The sequence below is a fragment of the Panulirus ornatus genome, chromosome 45 (genome assembly GCF_036320965.1).
Source record: "Panulirus ornatus isolate Po-2019 chromosome 45, ASM3632096v1, whole genome shotgun sequence".
Taxonomy (NCBI): Eukaryota; Metazoa; Arthropoda; class Malacostraca; order Decapoda; family Palinuridae; genus Panulirus; species Panulirus ornatus.
Genome location: NC_092268.1, coordinates 8,629,318 through 8,655,991, shown reverse-complemented (window position 1 = coordinate 8,655,991; position 26,674 = coordinate 8,629,318). Strand labels below are relative to the sequence as shown.

General features: G+C 39.8%; 1 protein-coding gene across 1 annotated transcript; it reads left to right on the top strand.

Annotated features, from left to right (window-relative positions):
* 14-3-3epsilon (tyrosine 3-monooxygenase/tryptophan 5-monooxygenase activation protein epsilon) lies at nucleotides 1-26,144 on the top strand. Its single transcript, XM_071688197.1, has 6 exons — nucleotides 1-256; nucleotides 11,157-11,356; nucleotides 12,329-12,453; nucleotides 14,657-14,776; nucleotides 17,797-18,002; nucleotides 20,214-26,144. Exons 1-6 carry the CDS (start codon nucleotides 16-18, stop codon nucleotides 20,276-20,278), a joined length of 957 nt encoding a protein of 318 aa, XP_071544298.1. The 5' UTR covers nucleotides 1-15; the 3' UTR covers nucleotides 20,279-26,144.
* Nucleotides 26,145-26,674: the final 530 nt, after the last annotated feature.

Sequence of the window (26,674 nt, the reverse complement as noted above, 5' to 3'; positions counted from 1 at the left end):
ATTAGTGGAGAGAACATGTTTTTGGAGCGGTGTTCAAACGTGGCGGGGGTGTGCGAGGCAGGTGTAGACGCGGAGGAATACATAGCTCGGCGAGACAGCTGTCGGGTGCGGCCATATTGTGGGAAACGATCTTGTGTTGTGCGAAAACCTTGCCATATCCCCGAATATCGGCGTCATCAGCGCGGGTACACCATGACGGAGAGGGAGGATAATGTCTACAGGGCCAAGCTCGCCGAACAAGCGGAGAGATATGACGGTAAGAAGGACGACATCTTGATATTTGGTGAAACATTCCCGAGGTGGCGGCCGCGACCCAGCCCGACTATGTTTGAAGTTGACAGTCGACGCGCGGTGGGGGCCCAGAGCCATGAGGCCAATATCGGCACTGGGCGGTGGTGAGGGTCAGCCATATCCCCGCCGGGGAAGTCTCCTTGGCCGGAACTAGAGATAATGGCCGGAATAATGACGGTGGGGTGCTTGGGGAGGGCGCGGGGGAGTGGGCGTGATCGGCCGCCTTCTAATTTTGACATTTCAAACGCGCAGTTAGACCGCGTGACCAAAGCTGGGGGATATCGATCATGGGTCGCACTGGCACAGGCCACGACGACGACCCTAGGAGCCCCGGGGGCCCTTTTTGCCCGCAATGGATAGGTAGATCGGGCACGTCGTGGCTCTATAGGGGGGGAGGGGAGGAGACGTCTCCCACCCCCCGGCTGAAAGGGTGTAGGGCCCCCCCAGGACACCGGGTGTCCTTTAGGGTTGTGGGGGTGGGCTGGGCGTGGGTGGGTTAAGGGTGGGCTAGATAAAGGAAAAGGTGGGGGGGTGGGGCGTAATTAGGTCTGGGGGGCCCCCTTCCCCTCACCCCCCCCCCCCCGAGCCGGCCACACCTTCGAGATGTAGGAATGTCGGCTGAGTAGTTTTGTGACCGGCGTCTGTACTAGCGTTATTTTGCCGTCAGGAAGGCCTCCTGGCAGACCCTAAAGGTAAGGGATGGGTCATATTATCCAGGTGGATTTGCAGGTTTTGCTCTTTGTTGCCCCCACCAGGGTGGTGCTCGACCTACTGACACATTTAATGGGGTGCCTTTGGCCTCCCTTGGGGTGTGGGGCGCATATTGGGGAGGTTATTTTGTGGGAGAATCAATATTTTGTCTCCCTATGGGGGAGGGGAGTTTTATTTAAAAAAAAGAAAAAGCTGCCACACCCTAATGGCTATCATTGCTGGTTCAGGATTGTCCAGGGTAATTGGCCAGTTAAGCTATGGCCCTCAGACTAGCCATCGGGGTGATATGATGGTTGTAGTGTTTATTGTTTGAGGGAATAGATTAAAGTTAGGGAGCTTAATTTTGAGTATTCTCGTGTGTTTGTTGTGAGGGTTACGAATGTTGGGGAAAATGTGGGGTAAAGTAATGGATTTTGTAGGTGATATGTGCAAAAATGTCTATAGGTGTTATTAAAACCATCCTCAGCTTCCATAGCACGCAAGATATCTCGTAGTCTTTCAGATTTGATCAAAATGTGACGCACCCATGATTGAGTATCGTACCAGCTGCCTGTATTCGTCATGGGTGTTGTACAGTGTGTGTGGGATGAGAACTCCCCGTAACACCTGATAAAGGTGTTTTAAGATATTTCAGTTCGCGGATGTAGCTTGATAACAAGGGTCACAACGACTTGCCAGTTGATAGGTCCTAAGCCCATTGGACCAACCACTTCCTGAGGAAATACAAGACCATTTGGTCGATTGTGTTCCCACTTGAGAAAGTAATTAAACCCAACATTTGCCCAGTATCCATAATTCTCGCCACTTCTGCCACATTTTGTGTGTCCGTAAGTAATTGCTCCAGGTAAAGGATCATCACCGCTTCTCTCCAGGAGAAACCACACCACCCATGGGATGACCAAACCGCCGCATACCAGAACCTAGTTACGATGCATTTTACATGATGACCCCAGGGTCATTTATAACCAGATTGGGGAAGGTGGTTTCTTGAAAAGACGGCATTGTTTTGGGGGAAGAGAAATTACATCTTACGAATCTTTAAGAATATAAGATATCTTAAGATTGGTATGCTTGATGGAACTCACTTTTGATATTGATTGCTTTTGTTCTGCTGTTGTGTTGTAGTTAGTGAACCAGATAAAGGCAGTAGAGCACAGTATTGTTTTGATTTCCTCGTTTTAAGGCGACATTGGTGGGATATGGATATTGGAAAATGTGGGGTCGAGTGGATTGAACAATTGTTAACTAATATGAAAACCTTGCATAAATCTCGATGTGTAGTTAGTTATGCGTTACTGTTAGCTTTGGATGTTGCTGTTTTGTGGTGCAAGTATGGTTTTGTAAAGAATATAGTAACTGTTGCAGAGTATGATTTCTAGCATTATTGATTGATGATAGATTGTGTCAGTATGTTGGAGACTATTTGAAAGTGATATTTAGTAATGCATTGAAAAGCTTGACAGAAACTGAAAAGCTAACCTAACCTCCCAGGCAGTCAACATTTAACTTACTGTTCAGTACTCTAGTTTAGATATAGTTCACACCCATGACTCGGCATTGTGACATTGGCACTGTACGTCAACAAACATGACGCAGTGAGCATCCATATGATCCTAAGCAGCAGATGAATTTAATAATGTATTTCTATCGTATCGGCCATTAAGTGAGGTTAGAAGAAATTATGAGAGGTTTAGTTCACTTCTTTAACAATTGTTACACCTACCTTAATGCTACATTTTCCCATACATCTGTGATCTTTAGTTTTGTGCATCATACTGGTGATTGAAATGCTTGTGAATATGCTCTGCGAATGATATAAGTCTTTATACTGCACACCAGCAATGCATATTGAGTAATCGGTATTCAGAGGTAATAGCAACATGAAGAGAAATTGGAAAATAACCAGCTGCAGAGATTTTTTTGAGAAATGAAATGGCATTATTGTGGTCTGCTGTGGGGGTCTGTGTGGAATGGCTACTTTTGTGGAGGATGGGAGGTGATTCAAGCTGCGAGGCTTGGCCATGGGCGTGTCTAGTGTATCATGATTAAATTGTTGAGATTCAAGATCAAAATTAACTGCCATGGAGGTTAGCATGGTTTTCTTCAGTTCTGTTAATCTTTTAACAAGCTTTTTCACCTGCTGTTCTGTTAACTACCAATCTTGCCCGGACATTGATAACCCTCACTTCTCGTGCTTTATTTAATATTGAATCTTAGATTTGATAATCCAGGTCGCACCACAACTCTCTTGCTTTCAAAATGGTTTTCTGCCATTGCAAAACAAAATTGCTTCAAATAAGACTTGCTGTTGTTAAACTGGTAATTTACCCAACCTGATCTAAATAAGAAATAGACAACATTCCAGTTAGTTCAGCTGGGTCATGTTTGGATAGTACTATTCTAAAGTTTAGGATTTGCTCCTATAGCATTGTGTTAGAATAGATTCCAAGAAATTTATCTGTAAAAGTAATTAAGTTGCTATATTTGGGTTGGGGCAGAAGTGAGTCACAGGGAGGGATGGGGGGGCAGGGTTAAGGTCTTGGGTGCATTGTGTGTTTGTGTGGAAGAAGAGTTAAGTATGTTAGGGCAGAGTAGGGTATGTTCGAGGGTATAGTATGTCATATGGTCGAGTCCTGGGCCTTGAAGGCTAGAGAAGTGCACGAGGGTATGTGGTTCGAGGCAGGTTGATCATTTATGGAATGACAGGGTCAGAGTGAGCTATGGCAGGAAGTGCAGTCAGATAGAGCTGACCAGGGTGTGCTTTTGTTGTATGGACATATGGAGACGATTAACAAAAAAAAGACTGCGAAGAGCATCTGTGTGTCGGGATTGGAGGGGTATTATGGGGTGAGAGGAGATAGGCTAGCATGGGGGAATGAGAGACGAAGAAGATAGATAGAGTGAATGAGGCTCTGAGGGGTGGAATTGGATTAATGTGGTACATATGGGGTGACTTGTTGTTGGTGGGCTGAACCAGGTTACAGTAAACAGTCGAGATAGACTATGGAATTGTCTCTGGATAGTAGGCTCTGGTTTCATTGAATTATATATGATGACTAGAGAGTGGGTTGTGCAAATGATGGCATGATTTGCTTGTTCCTGTTGCAACCTTGCTAAGATGGGGAAAGCAGTAAGGGAAAGATGATAGTGGAGCTTTGAAACCCAAAACTGCTCTGTTTTATTTGCCACTGTATTGATCAATATGATGAGAGGAAGATTTTGTATAGGACATACATTAATGTTAAACCTGAAGTAGCCATATGTAGGAACAGTCTTTGTATTAATCAATACTGAGAGAGGATGTTTTTGGAGGGTTTGCGTGAGTGTTAAACCTAATGTACCCTTACATAGGAGCAATCTTTGTATTAATCAGTATTTAGAGAAGATATTTTTGTAGTATGTGTCTGATTAACCTGAAATAGCCATACATAGGAACAATCCTTGCATTAATCAATACTTAGAGAGAAAAATATTTTTGGAGGATGTGTATGATTATTAAACCTGAAGTAGCCATACATAGGAACAATCCTTGCACTAATCAATACAAGAAGAGGAAGGCGTTTTTGGAGGATGTGTATGATTGTTAAACCTGAAGTAGCCATACATAGGAACAATCCTTGCACTAATCAATACAAGAGAGAGGAAGGCGTTTTTGGAGGATGTGTATGATTGTTAAACCTGAAGTAGCCATACGTAGGAACAATCCTTGCACAAATCAATACAAGAGAGAGGAAGGCGTTTTTGGAGGATGTGTATGATTGTTAAACCTGAAGTAGCCATACATAGGAACAATCCTTGCACTAATCAATACAAGAGAGAGGAAGGTGTTTTTGGAGGATGTGTATGATTGTTAAACCTGAAGTAGCCATACGTAGGAACAATCCTTGCACAAATCAATACAGAGAGAGGGTGTTTTTGGAGGATGTGTATGATTGTTAAACCTGAAGTAGCCATACATAGGAACAATCTTTGTATTAATCAGTATTAAGAGAAGACATTTTTGGAGTATGTGTATGATTGCTAAAGCTGAAGTAACCGTATGTGGGAAAGTCTTTGTATTAATCAGTACTGAGAGAGGAAGATATTTTGGAGGATGTACACAAAGTTAAGCCTATCGTACTCATAGGTAGGAACAACTTTTATATTTGATCAAACCAAGAAGGGATATTTTTTTGTTTATATGAATGGTAATCTTGTGTATCCAAATGTAGGAACACCTGTTTTATTAATCAATACTGAGAGATATTTTTGGAGGATGTATACGAATGTGAACCTAATGTCACTGTACATAGGAGGAACATATGGAATTAAGGCAATGCATTTACAAAGAAAGTAAAGTTAAACCATACTGTGGAAACAGCCTGTGGGCTGTGGCTTCCAACACTTTTGGGTGAGCAGGGCAACAGTTACCTCCATTATGACATTGAACAATCGCAGTGTTTGGAAGTTGTGATCATTTGTAGCGCTTGGAAGTTCTGCCTTGAAATCTTAATGATAGAAGGGCAGACATTTAACAGCATCTCTGTTTATTGTGACACTGAAACCCATACATGTTACCAATGTAACTGTCTTTTATGATGCTACATATGGAATTAAGTTAATGCGATTACAAAGGAAGTAAAGTTAAACCATACTGTGGAAACAGCCTGTGGGGCTGTGGCCTCCAACAGTTGCGAGTGAGCAGAGGGACAACAGTTACCCTTATTATGACATTGAACAATCGCAGTCTTAGGAAGTTGTGATCAATAGTAATGCTCGGAGGTTCTGGCTTGAAATCTTGATAATAGAAGGGCAGTCATTAACACCAGCTCTGTTTATTGTGACACTGAAACCCATATATGTTGTTACCTATGTAACTGTCTTTTACAATGCTACATGTGTTTTTGATTATCTTGCTTTCCTGGTCCTCCAAAACCCTAAGATTGATGGTCCATTCATTTTTGTCATATATATAGTAAACCTTGCTGTTCCTTATAGTCCATATTGGGATTATGAGAGTATCATTTAAAATGTCTTCCTAGGATTTAGAATGTCTATGCATCATTTAAAGTGACAGGAAATATGCCATTGATTTTTTGTTGTGTAATTTGTCTAATTTTCCTTGTGTTCTTTACTATTGAATGGATTTGTTTATACTTATGTGGTGGTCTTTGTGTTTATAAATTCATTTGATATGAACAAAATTAGTTGGATTGGCGGCACAGCATGCCTCGGATGGGAACACACAAAGTTTATGCGATGAAAACCTTGTCCATATGGTTAGCTGAAATTCATGGATTTGTAGGCAGTTCCATCAGGGTGTCAACCCTCTTCTGCCTGCAGTAGTTAGCTACAGACAGCAGCAGTTACTGATGTTGAAGTGGGTTATGATTCTTTATCTGATGCACTAGTTGTATTGCTCCTTGGATACCCCAAGAGCTTTTGTCATTGCAAACAAGTCAGGATCTGCTAAGTTTTAAGTACAATGATTTGTGCTCCAAAGACTATCGCTGATTGGCCATTGATTAACATGGGACATGTGAATGCAAATACCAGTGCCAGACCATCCTCCATTGTCGTAGGTAGATAAATAATACACAAGAATGTTTAACTACCAAGAAAGTGCACCTTCTGATTTAGATTTTGCTAAGTTGAAAACTTGATGTCATGGTAATCGCTGGCCTCTGTTGACCTTAAGACCCGCTGATAATTGTTGCTGAAGAGCTATTAATCCCTGGTGACATTAAACACCCATGACCCAGACACCTATTTGCAAAAGTATCTTGTTCTCTTGGCAAATACTCCCCACTACAAGTAGTTTTTCTCCCACACCGTGCCTTTGCAACACTTTCCAGAAGGTATCTCAATGACCCTAATCATGTGCATTCTCCAACTGCATGAGTGCTCCATACAAATCCCTCTCCCCTAAAGATTTCTCAATGTCTAAAGCAAACATCTGGTTCGCACATCCTCTGCTACTCCTAAAGCTACATTATCCTTCACCAGTCTGATGCACTGTGCATGCCACTGCTTTTTCGGTCATCACTTTCCCATTCAACATACTAGATATAGACAGACAGACTTGCCAGGTTAATCAAATTACATATTAACTAAACTTTGTAAATGATCCGGGTGAAGTGCCTTGAAATTGGCAAAATATATGTATAGGGCCATTGTATGAAGACTAGTAGGGTAAAGGTGAGTGTTAGAACTATTGATGTACAAGCTTGATGAGTGAATCCGAACTACTGATGTATAAGCTTGAGTGTATCTCGTAAAGTTGTATGGGAGAATAGCTACTGAGAGAGTTAGGAATAACTTTTGGTTTCAGAAGTAGCAAAGGATGTATGAATGAATTGTCTTTAAAAACAGTGTTTGAGAAATCCTTACAGAAACATATTGATGTGTGTGTGGCATTTACGGATCTTGGAGAAAGAATATGCTTGGGGTTATGGTGTTGCCCTATGGAAGGTCTTAAGGATATATGATGTTGAAGGAAAGCTTTTTGAAGCAGTGGAAAGTTTTTTAACAAGGATGTAAAGCATGTGTAGAGGTGGAAAGAGGAGAGAGTGATTAGTTTTCTGAGTGAGTTTGTGGTAGGGGCGTGTGATGTCACCATGTATGATTAATTTGTTTATGGATGGGATGGTGAGGGACATTAATGTGAGAGTTTTGTAAAGAGGGGTGATTGTGCAGTCTGTAAGGAATGAGGAGACTTGGGAAGTGTGCCAGTTATTATTTGCTGATGAGGCAGTGCTGGGGTCAGATTAGAGTGAGAAACCGCAGAAGTTGGTGAGTTGAGTTTGGAAGAGAGCGCAAAAGGAGGAAGTTGAAAGTAAATGTGAATAAAAACAAGCTGAATAGGTGTAGCTGGGTTGAGGGTCAAATTAGTTTGGTGTGTTTGAATGTCAAAAAGATTATAGGAAGTGGTGTTTTAAGGTATCTGGGAGTGCACACGGAAGCAAATGGAACCATGGACGCATGAGTCTTAGGGTAGGGCCCCCTGATCTACATAGACCTTAACGTGGTGGTGGGGTTTGTGTGGAGCAGTGATGGCTTGAGATATGGCAGTGGGGATTTTCCTTTCCCTGGAAGGTTTAACCATGCTGCAGAGGTCAAGCTTGAGCTCTTAGATGAACACATGTAGACGTTTTTCTCTCCAATACTTTTCGTTCTTCCCTTCTTGTTCTATCGAAATGAAATTGGCCTTGTGTTGGAATTTAAATGAATATCTAAGATGGAACATTCTAAACTGTATTAAGAGTGCTAAATAGCCATAGATGCTCGAGTATGTGGCTTATAAGCCTAAATTTTATGATTCAATCTAATCCATAGGAGGCTAGGTGAGGGGGTGAAGGTCCTGGGAGCTTTGAAGAATGTTTGGAAAGAGAGGACATTGTCTGGGAGAACAAAAATGGGAATGTTTGAATGTGTGGTAGTACCAACAATGTTATATATATGGATGCGAAGTGTGGGTTATAGATGAGAATGGAAGTGTTTGAAATGAAATGTTTGAAGACAGTATGTGGTGTAAGGTGGCTTGATTAAGTGGTAAAAGGGTAAGAGAGATGAGGTCATAAAAAGTGTGGTTGAGAGAGTTGGAGAGAGAGTACTAGAATGATATGGACATGTGATAGGAATGAATGAGGAGAGGTCCTGTGTCAGCTTCTCGTAGCTGACCATATTCAGACCACTTCAGCACAGCTTAGTTATCTGTCAGTCATACTTGGTATAATATTTCACTTTCAGTCATTCCTCATGTGATTAATGCATGTCACACCATTTCTGTGGGCATTTCATTTTTGATGCATCAACCTCCTTTTGTTATTTAGCATTCAGGCTATATGAAATTTGTTATTCGACCCTATGATCCCTTTTTAAAGTTATCTAGGAGCTTCAGCACTGTACTGCATTGACTCGTTTAACTATCATGATCTCTTCAGTGAGATCACGATTATTGTTTGTGTTACAGGAAGAGAATTTGACTTGTTGCCCCATCTCTTAATTTTTTAACATGTATGGTTTGGTTATAAGACATCAAGGGCTTTGCTTAAAGTATCTCCTTCAGCATAAATGTACACTATGTAACCCTACATATATTTTTTGTTGAAAAATCAGAGATATTTGATCCACCTCAAGAGTTCCCAAAACCTTTTGAAAGTAAGAATGAAAAATGACATTAATTAGAGTAGTTGAGACACACTCAAATCGAGAAGTAGATTTCATCTCTCCCAAGAAAGTTTCACAGGATCATACCTTGCAAAGAATGGAGAAAAGCGACCAATGACTACAATGCTCTGATTATATTAACAAAAAGTACATATCTTGATTATGATGCTATTCATGCAGACAGGACAGAAATTATTCATTTTGGATCATTGGGTGATTAGGTTGTAGATTCCACAGAAGTTAAAGACGAAAAGTTTCAAATAGGAAAGCTACTAGAATGATCTGTAGACCTTTGACATTCAGATTGCCGGAGTACACTCCAGGCTGTATCATGCACTGCTGAAGTGCATGATTAAGTGTAAGAATGAATCATTAGCATCCATTCAAAGTAGTGTATGGGTATAGAATTCTGCTGTTGTCCTCGACATATATTTATCCACGGTAATGACATAGACTCGGAGGTTAAAACTAGCGATCACCCTATCTGTAATACTTATGGGTAGAATGAGTAGTTGAAAGGTGTAGTAGATAACAACCTTGAAGAGATTTGGAAGCCAAAAAGAACAGCAAGCTACGCACATTCAAGAAAACTGTTGAAGTTAGCATTCGTCTTTCAACAGGAATCACCCAGGATTTTGAGAGACGTCAATCTATTGAGGATTGGTTGTATAGTCTTTGTGTTCTGTGATGACCTTTGTGTATGTAATGTGTATGGGAAAAGTAACAATGTGACTCGCCTACAATTCAATACTGCTGTGGAATTTATACTAACAGAATTTCATAAATTGAGCTCTTGGTCAGGTATGAAAATTATTTAATGGAAGTAAAAGTGAGAGATTTTGATATTTGAAATGAAACTGAATTATAAGTTTATGTAAATAGTTTTAAGTTTTTAGGTTTTGATACCTTTAAGCTGGAAAGTGCTGAATAACCATTAGGTTTCAGCACTTTGAGTCCTGCTGAAGCACTTAGCAAGGTCATCATGTAAACCTAACTGCAAGTAAATACTTATTATACATGCAGCATCACATGACTGGATTTTACCAGACTCTGCCTTCTTGAGGTTGCACTGTGAGTAAAAAAATCACAAGTAGTACGGCTGTATCATTAGCACTACAGTCTCGTCAAGAAACTTCTCACTCTAAAGAATTCTACATTAACCTGCTAATGAAAGTAGTGCAGCCTTGGGTTGTAGGAACACCATGGCTCTTAGAAATATGTCCTAGGTTAGTTATAATTGATATAAACGCATAACATGACTGGATTAGAGATTTGTCTTATCTTGGGAATAAGCCCAAGGAACAAAATGTGGAGGATAGGGAGTGTTTTTTTTTAAGTCTAGCATTTTGTTAATAATGCATGTTGTTTTGTGAAACGAAAACTTTTGATTGTTCTCACATCATTGTTATAGTCCACTGTCACCGCCTTTGATCATCATACCCTCAATGATAGAAGATCTTGTTTCATTCCTGTTTCCTTTTTTTTTTTTTTTTTTTTTTTTTTTCATGGCAAATTTGGAAAAATGACATTTTCTTGTTAGCAATAGGGCTGGTGTGTGGCCCCAGAGAGTACCTGGGTAGCTCCCTGTAGATGAATAGATATGGACCAAAGTTGCACTATAGATGCTGCTGTAGTAAGAAATTTGTATGTTGAATCATGTTTAGGGGTCAAGGACATGTGTTGAAATGCTACTTAGATATTTTGTACATAGTTTGAGAAGACTTGGAGAATGGATGTCGACCCAATTTTAATTTAGATATAAAATATCTCGAGTTTGTGAGATACTGGATCAAAGATGAAGATGATAATAAGTGTTACAGAATTATGTTGTGTTATATATTTCCTACTGTGGTGTTTGGCTTGGAGGATAATGTAGAATATTTTATAGGTCACTTATGCATCTTGTATCATGTTTTGAAATAAAAGTTTTGAGTTTTTTGATAAATTGTGTTACATGGTGTATTTGTGATTTTGTAAATAAAGAAAGTATGTATCTTCATTCACAGAAATGGTGGAGGCGATGAAAATGGTGGCATCAATGGATGTTGAGTTAACAGTAGAAGAACGAAACCTTCTGTCAGTTGCATACAAGAATGTGATTGGTGCACGGCGGGCCTCGTGGCGGATCATCTCCTCAATTGAACAGAAAGAAGAAAACAAGGGTGGTGAGGAGAAATTGGAAATGATCAGGAATTACCGGACACAGGTTAGTGGTCATTCTTTCCACATTTTTCATCATAGTATGAGAATTTCTCCATCATGTACTGTTTCGTGAAATAGATGGAAATAGATCAGTGCTCGGAGCACAGGATTCAAACCCAGGCCATCTTGAATTAGATTCCTCAGGCTATCGTTTGAGATGGCCTGGGTTTGAATAACGCACGCTCATTGGTGAATTGTTTCCACAGTGTCAAAAGTTTGACTGTCAGTTTTGTGACAAAACTTGTTTATGGTTAAATGTAGTTGCTAAAAGTCATGCTGCATTGTGAATGATAGCATATAGATGGAGTTATTAGTGAAGTGATATTGCAGTGTGAACGATAGCTTATGGACCACAAATTACATGTTTTGTTGCTCCATAATGTAGCAGACACATGGGGGTCACTTTGTTATCATTTTTCCATCACTCTGCCTTTTCTCAGTTTTGGGGGTCACACATTAACCTATAACACGACCTTGATCATAATTTGAAGTAAATCACTTATAGTGTATATAAACTTCTCTTTCTCGCCTTCTGAAGAGCTTTTTGGCATAAGATACCCATAGGTCTGATTTTGTTTGAATTATGCCACTTTTGGAAATGTTAAACTGGACCTTACTTTGGTAGTCGTTTACTGTAGCTCCACCTCGCTGTTAGCTTTGGGAAATAGCTGCTCATGTCTTAGGCCTTTATGTAGTTTGTTGTAATTACAGAATTACCTTTTGAGGAGGGATCTGCTTTATTATTATGAGTGATAAATTTTTGTAACAAATTAGATTCATGCAACTAAAAGTCTTGTCTATTTGTAATTTGAGATTTATAAAAGTGAATACAAGTTTGATGGAAAGTAATCAGCTAGAAAGATGATGATTAAACAGTGCTTGTATATGGGAGGGGTTTTCTTATACATACTAATTCATCTTGAAATTAACTCTCCCTTGTTTGATATACGGTTTTTGTGTTGATGACTGTCTTCAGGTGGAAAAGGAGCTAAAGGATATTTGTTCAGATATTTTGGGTCTTTTGGACAAGCACCTCATCCCCACCGCCTCTGCTGGAGAGAGTCGTGTATTCTTCTACAAGATGAAGGGTGACTACCACAGGTGTGTTATTGCTGGCATTTCATAACCATTCCCCATTTAGTTGTGGCATGCTCTGCTTCCATGCAGTATTGTGAGCTCCCCATAACCCATCTTTATTACATAGGGAGGAGGAAGAATTCTGTTAGTGATGATCTGAGTGTCATAAAAGGCCACTAAGAGGGTTAACTGTAGGGAAGACTGGAAATCCTTTTCCTCTTTATTCTCTTCCTTAAAAGTAAGTTCAGAGGAAGGGGCAGAGTTGGGTTTTTTCTTCAGTGGCTTAGCTTGGGGTGTTTTTATGCGAATGATTGCTACTAGAATGAAAATGTTAGAGGTGGGTATTAAGTGTGATGAGAGAAGCAGAGATGTTCTGGTGTTGGTTGAAACATAATTAGTGGGTAAGGGGATAGAGTGGTAAGGGAATTTCATGATCAGTGAGTATTTGCTCATCTATGAGTACCTGCAACAAGATTTTTTAAATGTTCAGGTGAGGTGTATGGCATGGAGAATATGGGATGTTGATACATAATAAAGGGTAGTCAGGGGTGCATTGAGGATGTTAGATTGCCATTAAAATAAGAATACATGGGTTTTATCTGCTGGGATGGAGTATGTGTTTAGATTGAGTACAAGAGAAAATAATGGGAGGTCAAGAATAAGGTATGGGAGTTTCAGAGTTTTAGGAGTGACTGGGAGAGGAGTATTGATGAATTTTAGGGAAGAAAACATTATGAAGGAAGTGGAAGTGGATAGTTTGGTAAGAATATGAGGAGAATTGTAGGTAACAATGAGGTGAGTAGTTGGAGGAAGTGATGAGACAAATAGGATTTGAAAAGGAAGTGGTGAACATTTTGAAGGTTTGATGAGTATGTTAGATAATCGAGTGGTGGGATGTGGTATGAGAATCATTACAAATAGGATTTGGGAAAGAGTGGAGAAAGTGAAAAGGTTGTACAATGGAATTTGATGGTGTCAAGTTTGGTTGTGCCACCATGGAGTGGTGGATAGCATTAACAACCATGACACTTGCATGAACCTGCCTGTGGTTGGACCTGCATCGATTTGAATTTGGGGGAAGGGAAGCAGTCAGCCTGCAGTTCACTCATCTGTTGATATCCATGGCGTAGGCTGGAATGTTTGCTTGAATATGTTTGTTGTGTTAATGAGATGGCATTCTCTTGTGCCTGATGTCTCGGCCAATTAGAAAAAAAGTCAATTTCTCGGGAAAGGTGATGATAACAATTGGTTAGTGTGACTGCTCATGATATTCGTGGCCTAAGGTGAGGGGCTAGAGAAATGGTGGAAGTGTATGTGCAATGCCCTAATAGAGGTAAGTGGAACAAAAATGTTTAGAATTTTACAGGTATAAATCAGTACATGTACCTATTAAGGTGTGTAGGAAATTGGTACTATAGAGAGTGGTGTGAAGCACAGTGCATCTGATTTGGGAGGAACATGTGATTTCAGGAAAGGAGAGTGTCTGTAGAGTGAAGGATTGCTTTAGAGAATGTTTGTTCGAAATGATTTCAGAGAGAGAATGACTTTTATGTGGCTTTCACAGCTTTGGAGAAGGCATTTGGTACGGTTGACGGGTGCATTGTGGAAGTTCTGTGAGGTGAATGGGGAATTGTTAAAAGTAGGGAACAGTTTGTAATAAAGGAGAGCATATGAGTAAGATTAGTGGAGGGGGAGAGTGGTTCCTGGTAAAGGATGTTTAATTTCTCTGTGGATGGGTTGATGATGGCAAGGACTTGGAACACGAGGTAGGCATACCATACCCTTGGGGTGGGAAGGGCATGGGAGGTAAAGGTGATGTTACTAGATGTATGACTCTGATGGCAGGGTCAAGAGAAAAACATGAGGCGAGTCTCAAAATTTAGATGAATGGCGTGCATCAGATTGGGAGGAGCATACGGCTTCAGGATTGATAGATGTGTGGACCAGGTGTATGCTTTGTAGAACTTGTATGTGAAATACTTTGGTAGGTGGAGCGATAGAGATGTGAATATATTGTGTGGAAGGAATGATTTAAGAGGCTATTTATGCATTTAATCCAATGCTTGGAAATGGGAACATTATTAAAAAGGCAAAAATGTGATAGGTGCACTGAATCATTATCTCTGTCTTTTCTACATGAAGTTGTTCATTGTAGTAGTGCTTAATGTCTAGAACCAATTATTATATTAGAGAGAAATGTGGACTGATTCGATTGTCTTTCGCCCAGGTATCTTGCTGAATTTGCCACAAGTAACGACAGGAAGACTGCTGCTGAAAACTCGTTGGTTGCCTACAAGGCTGCAAGTGACATTGCTATGACAGAGTTGCCACCTACACACCCCATCAGGTAGGGTCTTTGAGTTGGAAGGATATTTGGGTCTCGGGAGGGGGATAGCACTTAACTATTCAGAAGTGCCGAAGAAAGATTATCTTAAAAGGAACATCAGCTAGGAGCATTTGGTAGAAGTAGTTGGCAGAAGCCTATGAAAACACGGTGCTAGAGGTTTCCTCTGCCACTGGCCTGTTAATGGAAAGGCACCAAAGGCTAAGAGGCAACACCGGAATTCACCTGTTATGAAGACTTTTGCCATTGCCAACTGCTTGAGGGAGTTCCTGAAGGAAACCAGCATCAGAGATATAGGTAGATGAAAAAAGGAATTGCTGTTTCTCTTAGTGTATCCTGGTTTTGTATCATAATGTTCCCAAGGCAATGGGAAAGTTAACCCAAACATTTCGAAACGGCAAAGTATGTTTAACTGTCACATGAGAAATTTTAGTCCTTTGTGATAGAATCATATCTTGATGCTACAGCTGTACGATAGTTAATCTAGGGAGAATGAACAAATTTCTTTTTTCTGGATATTGTAAATGAAGATGTATTTCCAGTATAATCAACAATCAATGAGGGCTCATGGTAGAGATTGCTTCAAACACTGCTTGACTATTGATTTATTGCTTGGGTGTGAATGCTGCTGCTTTTTTTAAGTTATCTAGATGTTCATCTTCCTTGGGGCTGGGTCAATAAATAGGGTACCCGGCTTAGGCTAGGGTATGCTTGGATATATACGTATATAAAGAATAAGTGAGTTTTTTTAGATTAGGGCATTCAGTTGCTATAGTCACAACCAAAATTTGTTTCTATTTGTTTATTATACTTGATTGCCGTTTCTTGCATCAGCTAGATAGCACCGGGAAACAGATGAAGAATGGCCCATCCACTCATATACACATATATGATACATAAATGCCCATACATGCACATATATATACACATACATCTATTATTATTGTACTTTGTTGCTGTCTCCTGCATCAGCGAGGTAGCACAAGAAAACAGATGAAAGAATGGCCCAACCCACCCACATACACATGTATATACACAAACACCCACACACACACATATACATACCTATACACTCAAATGTATACATACATATATATACACAGACATATACATATATACACATGTACATATTCATACATGCTGCCTTCATTCATTTCCACTGCCACACGAAATGGCTCCCCCCATCCCTGGGGACAGGAAAAAGAACACCTCCCACATATTCCCCGAATGTCACAGAAGGCAACCAAATGGGGAGGTTGCCTTTTGTGACATACATTTATTTATATTTATTATACTTTGTTACTGTCTTCTGCGTTAGCGAGGTAGCACAAGGGAATGGACGAAAGAATGGCCCAACCCACCCACATACACGTGTAGACATAAATGCCCACACACTCATATATACATACCTATACATTTTTGTCTCTAGCTGTCATGTGTAATGCACCAAAACCACAGCTCCCTTTCCACAATTAGGCCCCACAAAACTTTCCATGGCTTACCCCTGACACTTCACATGCCCTGGTTCAATCCATTGACAGCACGTCTACCCGGTATACCACATCGTTCCAATTCACTCTATTCCTGGTACACCTTTCACCCTCCTGCGTGTTCAGACCCTGATTGCTCAAAATCTTTTTCCCTCCCTTCCAGCTCCAATATGGTCTCCCACTTCTCTTCATTCCCTCCACCTCTGACACATATATCCTCTTTGTCAATCTTTCCTCACTCTCTCCATGTGACCAAACCATTTCAATACACCCTCTTCTGCTCTGTCAACCACACTTTTTATTACCACACCTCTCTCTTACCATTTCATTACTTAATCAAACCACCTCACACCACATATTGTCCTCAGACATCTCATTTCCAACACATCCACCCTTCTCCGCACAACCCTATCTATAGCCCACACCTCGCATCCATATAAGATATAACAACCATAATGCATATATACACATGTACACATTTGTACTTGTTTACCTTCACCCATTCCTGGTGCTACCTTACCCCATAGGAAACAGCATCGCTACCCCATGCTTCAGCAAGGTAGTGCTAGGAAAATGGAAATTAAAGGCCACATTCGCTCACACAGTCTCTAGCCGCCACATGTAATGCACCGAAACCACAGCTCCCTATCCACATCCAAGACCCACAGACCTTTTCATGGTTTACCCCAGACGTTTTGCATGCCCTGGTTCTGTACTTTGACATCATGGTGACCCATTATATGACATTGTTCCACTTCACTCTGTTCCTTGCACATCTGTCACCCTCCTGTACGTTCAGGCCTTGATCACTCAAAATCTTTTTCACTTCATTCTTCCACCTCCAATTTGGTCTCCATCTTCTCCTTCCCTCTGCCACTGACATGTATTTTCTGTCAATCTTTCCTTGCTCATTCTCTCCATATGTCCAAACCATTTCAACACCCTCTTCTGTGCTCTCAACCACACACTTATTTTATTTCCACACCTCTCTCTTACCCTTTCATTACTTGATCAAACCACCTCACAGCACCTATTGTTCTCAGGCATTTCATTTCCAACACATCCACCCACCTCTGTACAACTCTATCTATAGCCCATGCCTCGCAACCATGTAGTATTGTTGGAACCACAACTTCAAACATAGCCATTTTTGCTCTCCAAGATTATGTTCTCTCCTTCCACATATTCTTCATCGCTCCCAGAACTTTCGCCCCTTCCCCCACCGTGACTCACTTCTGCTTTACGATATCTAAAAAGAATTTCACTTCCTCGTATTTTTCTGCATTCAAACTTACATGTGTATATGTACATGTTATGTATATGTATGTATATGTGCATATATAGGCATTTATGTATACATATTTGTATATGAGTGCATTGGCCATTCTTCATCTGTTTCCTGGCACTACCTCGCTGACATGGGAAACAGCGATCAAGTATGATAAATATTATGATGAAAGTAAAATTAATGGATCTAGTAGTGATGATATTTTTGTGTTTTTATGTTTTACTAATACGAAAATATATTAACAGGTTAGGTCTGGCTCTCAACTTCTCAGTCTTTTATTATGAGATCTTGAATAGTCCGGAACGTGCATGCCGACTGGCGAAGGCTGCTTTCGACGATGCAATTGCAGAGTTGGACACATTATCAGAGGAAAGCTACAAGGACTCCACTCTCATTATGCAGCTGTTGCGAGATAACCTCACGTTATGGACATCAGACATGCAAGGAGAAAGTGAGTTTGAACTCTTGTAGGGTTACCATTCTTTATTTGGTTGATGAAGGTTTAGATTTGCAACTCTGAGCAGGATGATAGTATGGGTTAATTTTGATGGATGATTATTTTTTTTTATAGACATAACGAGGACAATGCAACTTTCATTGTCCACTTCAGTGTCATGCTATCAGGTATACATGCTTAAAGCTTTATGGCCTTTGGATCAATTCCACCCATTGATTAATCATAATAAAAAATACATGGTCTCTTATCCCTGGGGATTGGGGAGAAAGAATACTTCCCACGTATTCCCTGTGTGTCGTAGAAGGTGACTGAAAGGGGAGGGAGCAGGGGGCTGGAAATCCTCCCATCGTTTTTAATTTTCCAAAGGAAGGAACAGAGAAAGGAGCCAAGTGAGGATATTCCCTCAAAGGCTCAGTCCTTTGTTCTTAACACTACCTCGCTAATGCGGGAAATGGCGAATAGTATGAAAAAATAAAATACGTGGCCTCTTTATAACACACTTTCCTTTCTTAGGAATATTCATGAATCCTGCCTGAGACAGTGTAGGCCACACAAAGAAGTGGTCCCTTTATCTGCATGCACATCATCTGATTTTGTAACTTAGCTTTTTTTTTGCTTGAAATGGGAGACCCTAAGGGTTACAGCATACAGCAGCATACAGCACCTGTTTCTGTTGTCCGTTTCCACAGTCCTGAGAGTACCTGTTGAGGTTTTAAGTAATTATCAGTCCTGATGCAGGACTTTTGTCAGCTTTCATGAAACATATCACCTGATCGTAAATTGGGTCCTCATTACTAATTTTATCACCTGATGTACCTCTACTTACATCAAATGTTTCTTTGTCACAAGGTCACCATGATTTCACTCCATAAGCGAGCATGTATTTGGCATGTACTATCATTAGGTGGTGGTTTGCCTCTAAACCCAACCATACTTCCATCAGTTAACATGCATTGATTTGGTTGGAAATAATGATTTCAGTTGTATCAGAAAAGATTGATTTGTATGAATTGTCTCCAGTGTTGGGAATGTTTTTAGCTTTTGAATAATAAACATTTTTGGATCCACTCGTAACTTTTACGTACAAAATACTCAACAGATCAAGGAGTAGCTTGACGTTTATGGCCAGTTCCATTATGATGCCAGATTTGATTTCTTTATCCAGTCTGTAATCATAGTAAGAGCCAGAAAAGCATGAATTTAGCATGCAGTTGATTTTACTGGATGGGTCCTGGTATTTCAGTATGCATCTTCCACAATGCCTACACCACTAGCCCAACTCTCACTGTGAGTATCCTTGTCACTACCTCTATTTTATCTAATATCATCGTGTAATCATCGCTCCCAGACACTTCACTCGTAAAACTGCCTTGTTTTTCAAATATCAAAGTTTGGGTCATGTACACTCTTGTCATTTGGGGATGCTGTGTTGAATCAGAGACAATATTCGTTTAAATAAAGTATCTCAGATACTAAAAAAAGCCAAAGCCAAGTAAAATTTTACTGAAAATAAAACTAGAAGGCAGAAATAATCCAGTTTTAACACAGTACCTTTCAAACATTGATTAAAGCAAAGATATTCATAGATAGGACTTTTGATACATAGTATAAAATTTGTAGTAGATAAGAGAATTGTATGAAAATATGTAAATTAAAGCTTCAAGTTTGTATCAGAAGGTACTGGCACCTCGACTTACATTTTTTTCTATACTATGTTTTTTTTATTATTTTCTCAGATAACCTCAAAAAGCCCCAGCAGGTTATTTTTTTTCCATACTATGTTTTTGATATTATTCTCAGATAACCTCAAAAAGCCCCAGTAAGTTACTGGTTTACATTCCTTTGACTTTTGGAAGTACAATGGTGTGTATTATGGTGGAGTGTTAGGTAGATTTGCTTTAAAGAGTGTATCACTCTTTCTTTCCCCCATACTTGAGTGTTTCCTGCATTAGTAAGGTTGTGCCAGGTACAAGTGAAAAAAAGAACACGTCCACTCACACCGGAACCACAGCATATATGTATACATTGCTACTGTTGAATTGGGTTCTGTATACAAGTGTTTGAGAAAGGCAACTATGTCATGGAGAATAATTAAGAGATGTAGTTTAATTGCGTAGCGAGACAAAAAGATGTAATTCAGTGGTGTAACAACATAACTGGAATTATAAAGAAATATAGTTTTTATAGAAAAAAAATTTGTTTCAGGCGGTGATGGAGAGCAGAGAGAGAAAGAACAGGTGCAGGATGTGGAGGATCAGGATGTAAGCTAATGTGGTAGTGGCGGCGGTGGCCCCTTCACCTTTCCACCACAACCACCACCTCCTCCTCTTCCTCCTCCTCCTACCACCACCACCACCACCACACCACCACTACCACCACCACAACCACCCCCTCCCACAGTGGAGCTCCAATACCAGCACTTCTCTCCAACACTGCCGAAGATGTCTACATCAAATACACCATTTTGCAATGGAGAGAAGGTTACTTGAGTGTTTTCTCAAGAAGTGCTTGTAGAAATGCAATTATGGGGAAAGGGATGGATTTTCTCTGTACATTAATTAGTTTCAGTAACTTAAGCCTATGATTGCTGCTCACCAGTGAGGTATCTCTTGTAAATTTAGCATGCTTTAACTTAACATGGTAACCAGTTGTATATTTAGATGTATTTGCTATGTCGATGATCAAATCTTGTCCACAGTATGGTGTGGGCACCTTGGTTGTTAAATTTCTAGTGCAAAGTAACTTTGTTCATGATGGAGCTCTGCTGTGATGATGGGAAAGGACTTGGCACCATCATTCCAATCCTTCGCTCTAAGTTCAGCATTTTCATCACGCTCTTTGTGTTTGAAAAGATTCATTGCATCATTTGTTGTGTATTTATTGATATTGGTACATGATAAGAAATTTAAATATTAGGTAGGTTAATTCTTTTTTAATACTATGATTTCCTTGTATATTTTCATAAGGTCTTAAATTAAGACCATTTTCCGTTAATCCCTCTTTGGTGTTCGGTGTCTGAAGTGGACATTTATGTTCCCCAGCTCAGTGTTTACGTATGGCCCGGGGTGAGTAAGTTGGGTAACAAGATCCAGCTTCACCAGCCTTTTTCCCCACCTCAACCTACAAAGTCCCCAGGTTGGGGATCCACGCCCTCAATATTATCCTGAGGCCAGCATTTCCTCTTTAGCATTGGGTTATTTGTAATATATACAGATATATATATGTATGTATATATATCGTATATGAATTTTTTTTTACATGGTCTTTTCCTGTTGTGTGAATGAGCTACAGCGCATCCTAGCACCTTTTTCTCATGCTTGGGGAATTGCACAGTTACGTTGATGGAATCATCTTTTGATTGTTTGTCCCTCTGTCCAAGTTGTCTTGTTGTTCTGACTGTTTATATATATCAATGCTGAACATTTTCAGTAGGAAAATAAAGATTGTGGCCTGATTGGTAGGGGTTTGCAGGAATCTAGCTTGCATGAAAGGGCCACAACTGAGATGTTGAGGTTTTCCCAAGCAGCTAGGCAGACACAGGCATGGGGGGTCTTGGCTGTGTTGACTAGTACGTATATATAACTTTAAGGTTTTCATCTACGTCGAGCGTGCCTAGATCAGCACTGGTTCCCCAGACCTGTTTTATTTCCTTGTAACTCCTAAGTCGCATCATTTAGTGTTTGCTCGATAGAGTTTGCACTTCTGTACACCTATGCTTTTCCCCAGCTGTGTGTGGTTGAGGTTACAAGAAAACTGACTGATCAGTACAGTAATAACAAGCCTTTACTGGACTACAATACACTGTATTTACCAGAACAGGATCACCCGTTAAGGGTTCTGTCAGATGGAGTCGAAAGTAGACGAGCCCAGAGAAGCTGGAGCAGGCAAGTTATGAGTGTTAGATTAACATTCTAACATTGCTAATGTATGGAAGGCATCAGAAGAATACTTAAGCACGATAAGTGGTTTTTCTTGAAAAGTGCGTGGATGTTTCTAAACTTTTAATATCACCACCCATTAGTCTTGTATATTACAAATCCAGCCAGCCTATAGTTTTAGTTCAATCTTTTTACCTCAGTATTTTGTTGATCGCTTGGTGTTGCCTGTCATTTCAAAGATTTTCCCGTTAAAATTCGGGTATTTGAATAATAGCTATTTGTTTGATGTAATGTTTTTCATTTTGGGATGGGCACAGGTCACTTTCTATGTACCATGATCTCTGTTCCTCTTGGTAAAACAGTCAAACAAAAGACCTGTTGTATCCACAACATAATGATTAAAAGGACTAATTCGGCTAGATTTTTTCCAAGTATAGTATTGTAGAGTGTAATTACCTTTTGAAAATTGTTTTGGAATAAGCTTTATTCATTGTGAGCATTCTTTTTAAAAAAAAAATATATGCCTATTAGTTGGAAGGTGTTTGTGGGTTGGTGGTAGATAGTGTCACCAAGTGTTGACAAGTTCCCCCCCTACTCCCCCTTCCCCCTTTTTCCTGCTCATTCCACTTTTAACCTTCAGTTGAGGGGAGCTTGTTTCTCCTAATAACTCACTGGATGAGAAGAGGTGTTGAACATTATCTTCTGCCTGGCCCACTGAGCCATTTAACTCGCTCAAAAATTCCCCCTTGCCTCTCATCCACACCTATCCCTCCCTCACCATCCCTTGCCCTTCTGTTTGTGTGAGTCATTCCTAGTTGCTGGTACAGTAGGCTATGCTTAGCCCTTCCTGGCTTCTTCCGTGTCTAGTATTTGTGTCGCAACTGGGGAAAACTGACCCGGGTGCAAAACTTGCCTAAGCTCGGAGTCGCTTGTTGCGTCACATCTCGTGCTTTGTCATCTGAATGATCACAGCTATCAATTTTAATATTTACATGTCAGGTGAATGGAGGAATTGTTACTTCTTAATCATTAAAGTTGGATACTGTGGTCTCCATGAGGTTACCACTTTTACAAGGTTGGTGGAATTGAGGTCAGTTGGTTCGAGTTGCTTTTGGTGCTTCAATAAGGCTCTTTATTTTTCAGTATCATGAGGGAACAATCCTTATTGATGTGCTTCATTTAAGAAAGCTCTCAATTACTGACCATAAACTTAATTTTATGACCCCAAGACATTCCAGAGAACATTTTCGTAGTGAAACGCCTAAATGAGCAACCAAGCGATCACATCTCGGGCCAAATTGTGCTAGTGTTGCCAGCAGATGGCTGCCATTGTTGGTGAATAGCACATTCTTACAGTTCTTGGTGCTAGCAAAAATGATGCCTCTGTAGGCTCTCATGTGGCAATAAAAACAAAATCTGGCAACTGACGCAGGTGCAGCTTTGTATACATGCAGATTAAGTATAACAAAAAAATAGTGTTATGTGTACAGAATAATTAAAAGGGTCTGTGCTGGCATACTCATTCTGTAGAGGCTTTCAGGTAGGTGTGGCTGAGTTTGTGGTCAGTTGTTTGTGTGGAAACTTTGGGACGTTTTTCCTTGAAAAGTATGTGTTTGGGTTAAATTTCCAGGTTTGGCACAAATGGCTGGCAGAAAACGGACTGTGCAGTTGACATGGAAAACACCAGCCGCAACATTTAACTGTCGATACAGTCCAGAATCGGTATGACCGTGTGTTGTATTTTTTATTACAATACTATTAATTATATATGCTATACACCAAGAGTTGTGAAACTTGCTAGAATGTGCCCCTCTATGTAAATACGAAATTGTGATAGGCAAAGCACATGTGTCAATGCACTTGCATGTCAAAAGTGTTTGATTAAACCTCATATTCTCTATAATGTATTTTTCCTTAACCCATTTGAATTATTACTTTGCAAAGCATAATATTCATCCTGTTTGATTAAATGCTTTTAGTATAATTCCTGGGATAGGCACTGTGTTTTCCAGCCATATTTGAGTCATTAATACTAAACAGTTGAAAGTGTAATTTGAAAAAAGCATGTAGGACACACAAATGTATGTAATGAGATCTTTGGAATGTCAGAATCATTGGGGCCGAGGCAAAATGTAGCGACAGGAATATTATCTACACACTGGGTGTAAAGATGCCACATAGATACTGGAACTGTATGACAAAAGGAACTGCTGCTGGTTTTAGGAATTTATTGTAGTCTATTGTTTTGTTAAAGGTGACCCTTGTAAAATACTTGAGCATTTCCGGTTGGTCACCCTGATGCCTTTATTCTGTAATATGGTTTTACTCTTGGCTTGTATGCCTAATGTGCACTGCAAATTTTAACCCTATCAAGAAATGCTGCTTTGGTTTCCATCATCATTGTAACTCTGCCCTTTACAGATATTTAATTATTTTGCTGTTGCTTTCTAATGGCTTTCTCAACACCCTGGTTTTACTTGTGTGTGTAACCAGAACATCTAAACAGATTTCGTACCATGTATAAATGTCCTTACCTTTGCGTAACTTTATCCTTTAATCACCATTGCAGACACCTTTGAGGTTGTAACCCCAAGTAAGCTGGGTTTTCTTGACCTTATATCTCGGAGCTTGTTAGAAATTTTTAACTTTACTTTTTCTGAATGTAATTGCTTCACAAGGTAATGTCAACACAAGGGATAATTGTACTTTTAATAAGGGAGTTGTTTTTAGACTATGTATCCTTGGGGATTTATAGATGTATTCTGACCTCTTAACCTTTACAGTCTTGGTTCCCAGGTGTGTATAAAATGTCTTTAAATTATATAGTCTCAGTTAACCTTGTATGACTTTTCCTTGTTGGATTTAAAATTTCTCCAAAAAAGCTTTTGACAACTGGGTTGACAGCTCAGTATAATGAGGCTTTTAATAGTGGTCACTTACATAATTTGTGATGGGAGGGGAAAAAAAGCAGGTGCCACTGCAGCAATTAACCATTTGCCTGTCCTGTGAGGTTGCCTCTTAAGTATTTTGATTGCGTAGAACTGGTGCAGCAGCTTAGGCTTTTTGATATTTTTGTGTGAATATAAATGTAAAACTTTTGAGCTAGAGAAATCTTTTAACGGAAGGATTGTTGTTAGAATGATGCAGTAGCGAAGGCTCCTCACTACAGCCATCTCCCACATAATGACGGGGTATGTTCCTGAAAAACCCTTTGTTACGTGAAACGTACTCGAGCAGATGAAACTCGTTATATATTACGTTCCCTAGCACTAATTTCCCATATTTAACTTCAGTACGGATTATATGTGCAACAGCTTGGCTTAATAACTACTTGCTACAGAATTTCATCCATTAACTTGGGCAATCTGTAACGAAACTAGAACATGTAATGGGACTTAAGATGGTGGTGGAGTAAGGGTTAATAGGAGGGAGGGAGAGAGGGGGCTCTAGGATTGTCTGCCTCGCTCCCAGAAGTACAGTGATTCTGCTAGTGGAGGTGGTTTGCCTAGCTAGGCCTTTGGAACGAGCTGTCCCCTTTAAATTGTGTGGCATGTCCTCTCCATAAAGCTCCCTTATGTCTGTGTGAAGCATCTGTAAGCACATTTAAGTAAACCTGAGGGCACATTCACAGTTGTTATCCATATCGCTAATGGCCTTGTAACCTTGTCCAAGTGCTGGAACACCTCCGCTAACCCCTTGGTTGTAAAGTCACGTGTGGTATGATTTTCCTGCCCTTTCCTCTCGATTTTTATTTCTCCAGCAGCATTAATTTTTCAGATCCTTTGTAACCACCAGGGGGCTACAGGATGATACATGAAATTGTTCCCAAATTATTAATTGAGCGAAAGATGTTGCTCTCTGAGATGTCGTTATACGGGGGATGGCGGTAACTTTAAGTATATGATGTGCACCAGATATTCTTGATGTCCTAAGAATACACCAGCAATACTTTTGTCATTAATTGTGCTTGTATATATTCATCCTTTAGAAACCAATATGCATAACTTTTTTGTGGTTCCCCTAAAATGCATTTTTGTGATTTGACCATTCCCTGCGACTTGCTTTTACTTCAGGCAACCCTTACTTTTATCGTTTCCTTCAGCTACATATATTCACTTTTGTGCTAATGGCAACTGTCCCCTTATTTGATAACTAGACCAAGTAGATTTCTTTAGCATTGTTTTAACGGGTTAAAACTTTTGATAAGTATTGTATTATTGTTATTGATGTTTGAGTAAAAATATAAAGTCCTCACCAAGACAGCAGTACCTATAGCCTCATTTAAATGTCTTGAAATATATTTATTAGAATGCTCGTGCCAGTTTAAGAATGTATGCAGTACAAAGTTTCCAGTTTAGTTTATGGACGGGATGCTTCATCCTTGTAGAGTTACAATGACTTCAGGGCAATTAGCGATGTTAATGTATTAGCACTCCAGACTGGCATTTGTGTTGTTACAGATGATCTAAAACCCTTTTATAATTGGTTGGTCATATACTTGGAATGAGACAATTGTTGAGAGGACACCATTATCTTAATGGAATGAAATGGAAGGTAATTTTGTAAGGGGAATGATCCAAGTCAATTCCTAAAACCAGTTTTATTCCATAAACAAATAGATCTTTCATAAGTTATTCTTGTATTAACTAAATATGTATCATAAAGGGAATACAGCTTACATGTACACTACATGTTAGCACTTACAGGTGATAAGGGAAATTATAAATGGTATTTACAATATACAAAGATACATCTGATTACAATATATACAGAGATATTATATATATG

Bases quoted from the DNA above. Each gene is read 5' to 3' on its own strand.
- 14-3-3epsilon (XM_071688197.1), top strand. From the start codon at position 16: ATGTTTTTGGAGCGGTGTTCAAACGTGGCGGGGGTGTGCGAGGCAGGT. The intron at 257-11,156 runs GTAAGAAGGACG...CTTCATTCACAG, and splicing joins ACAAGCGGAGAGATATGACG to AAATGGTGGAGGCGATGAAA. The intron at 18,003-20,213 runs GTGAGTTTGAAC...AATTTGTTTCAG, and splicing joins ATCAGACATGCAAGGAGAAA to GCGGTGATGGAGAGCAGAGA.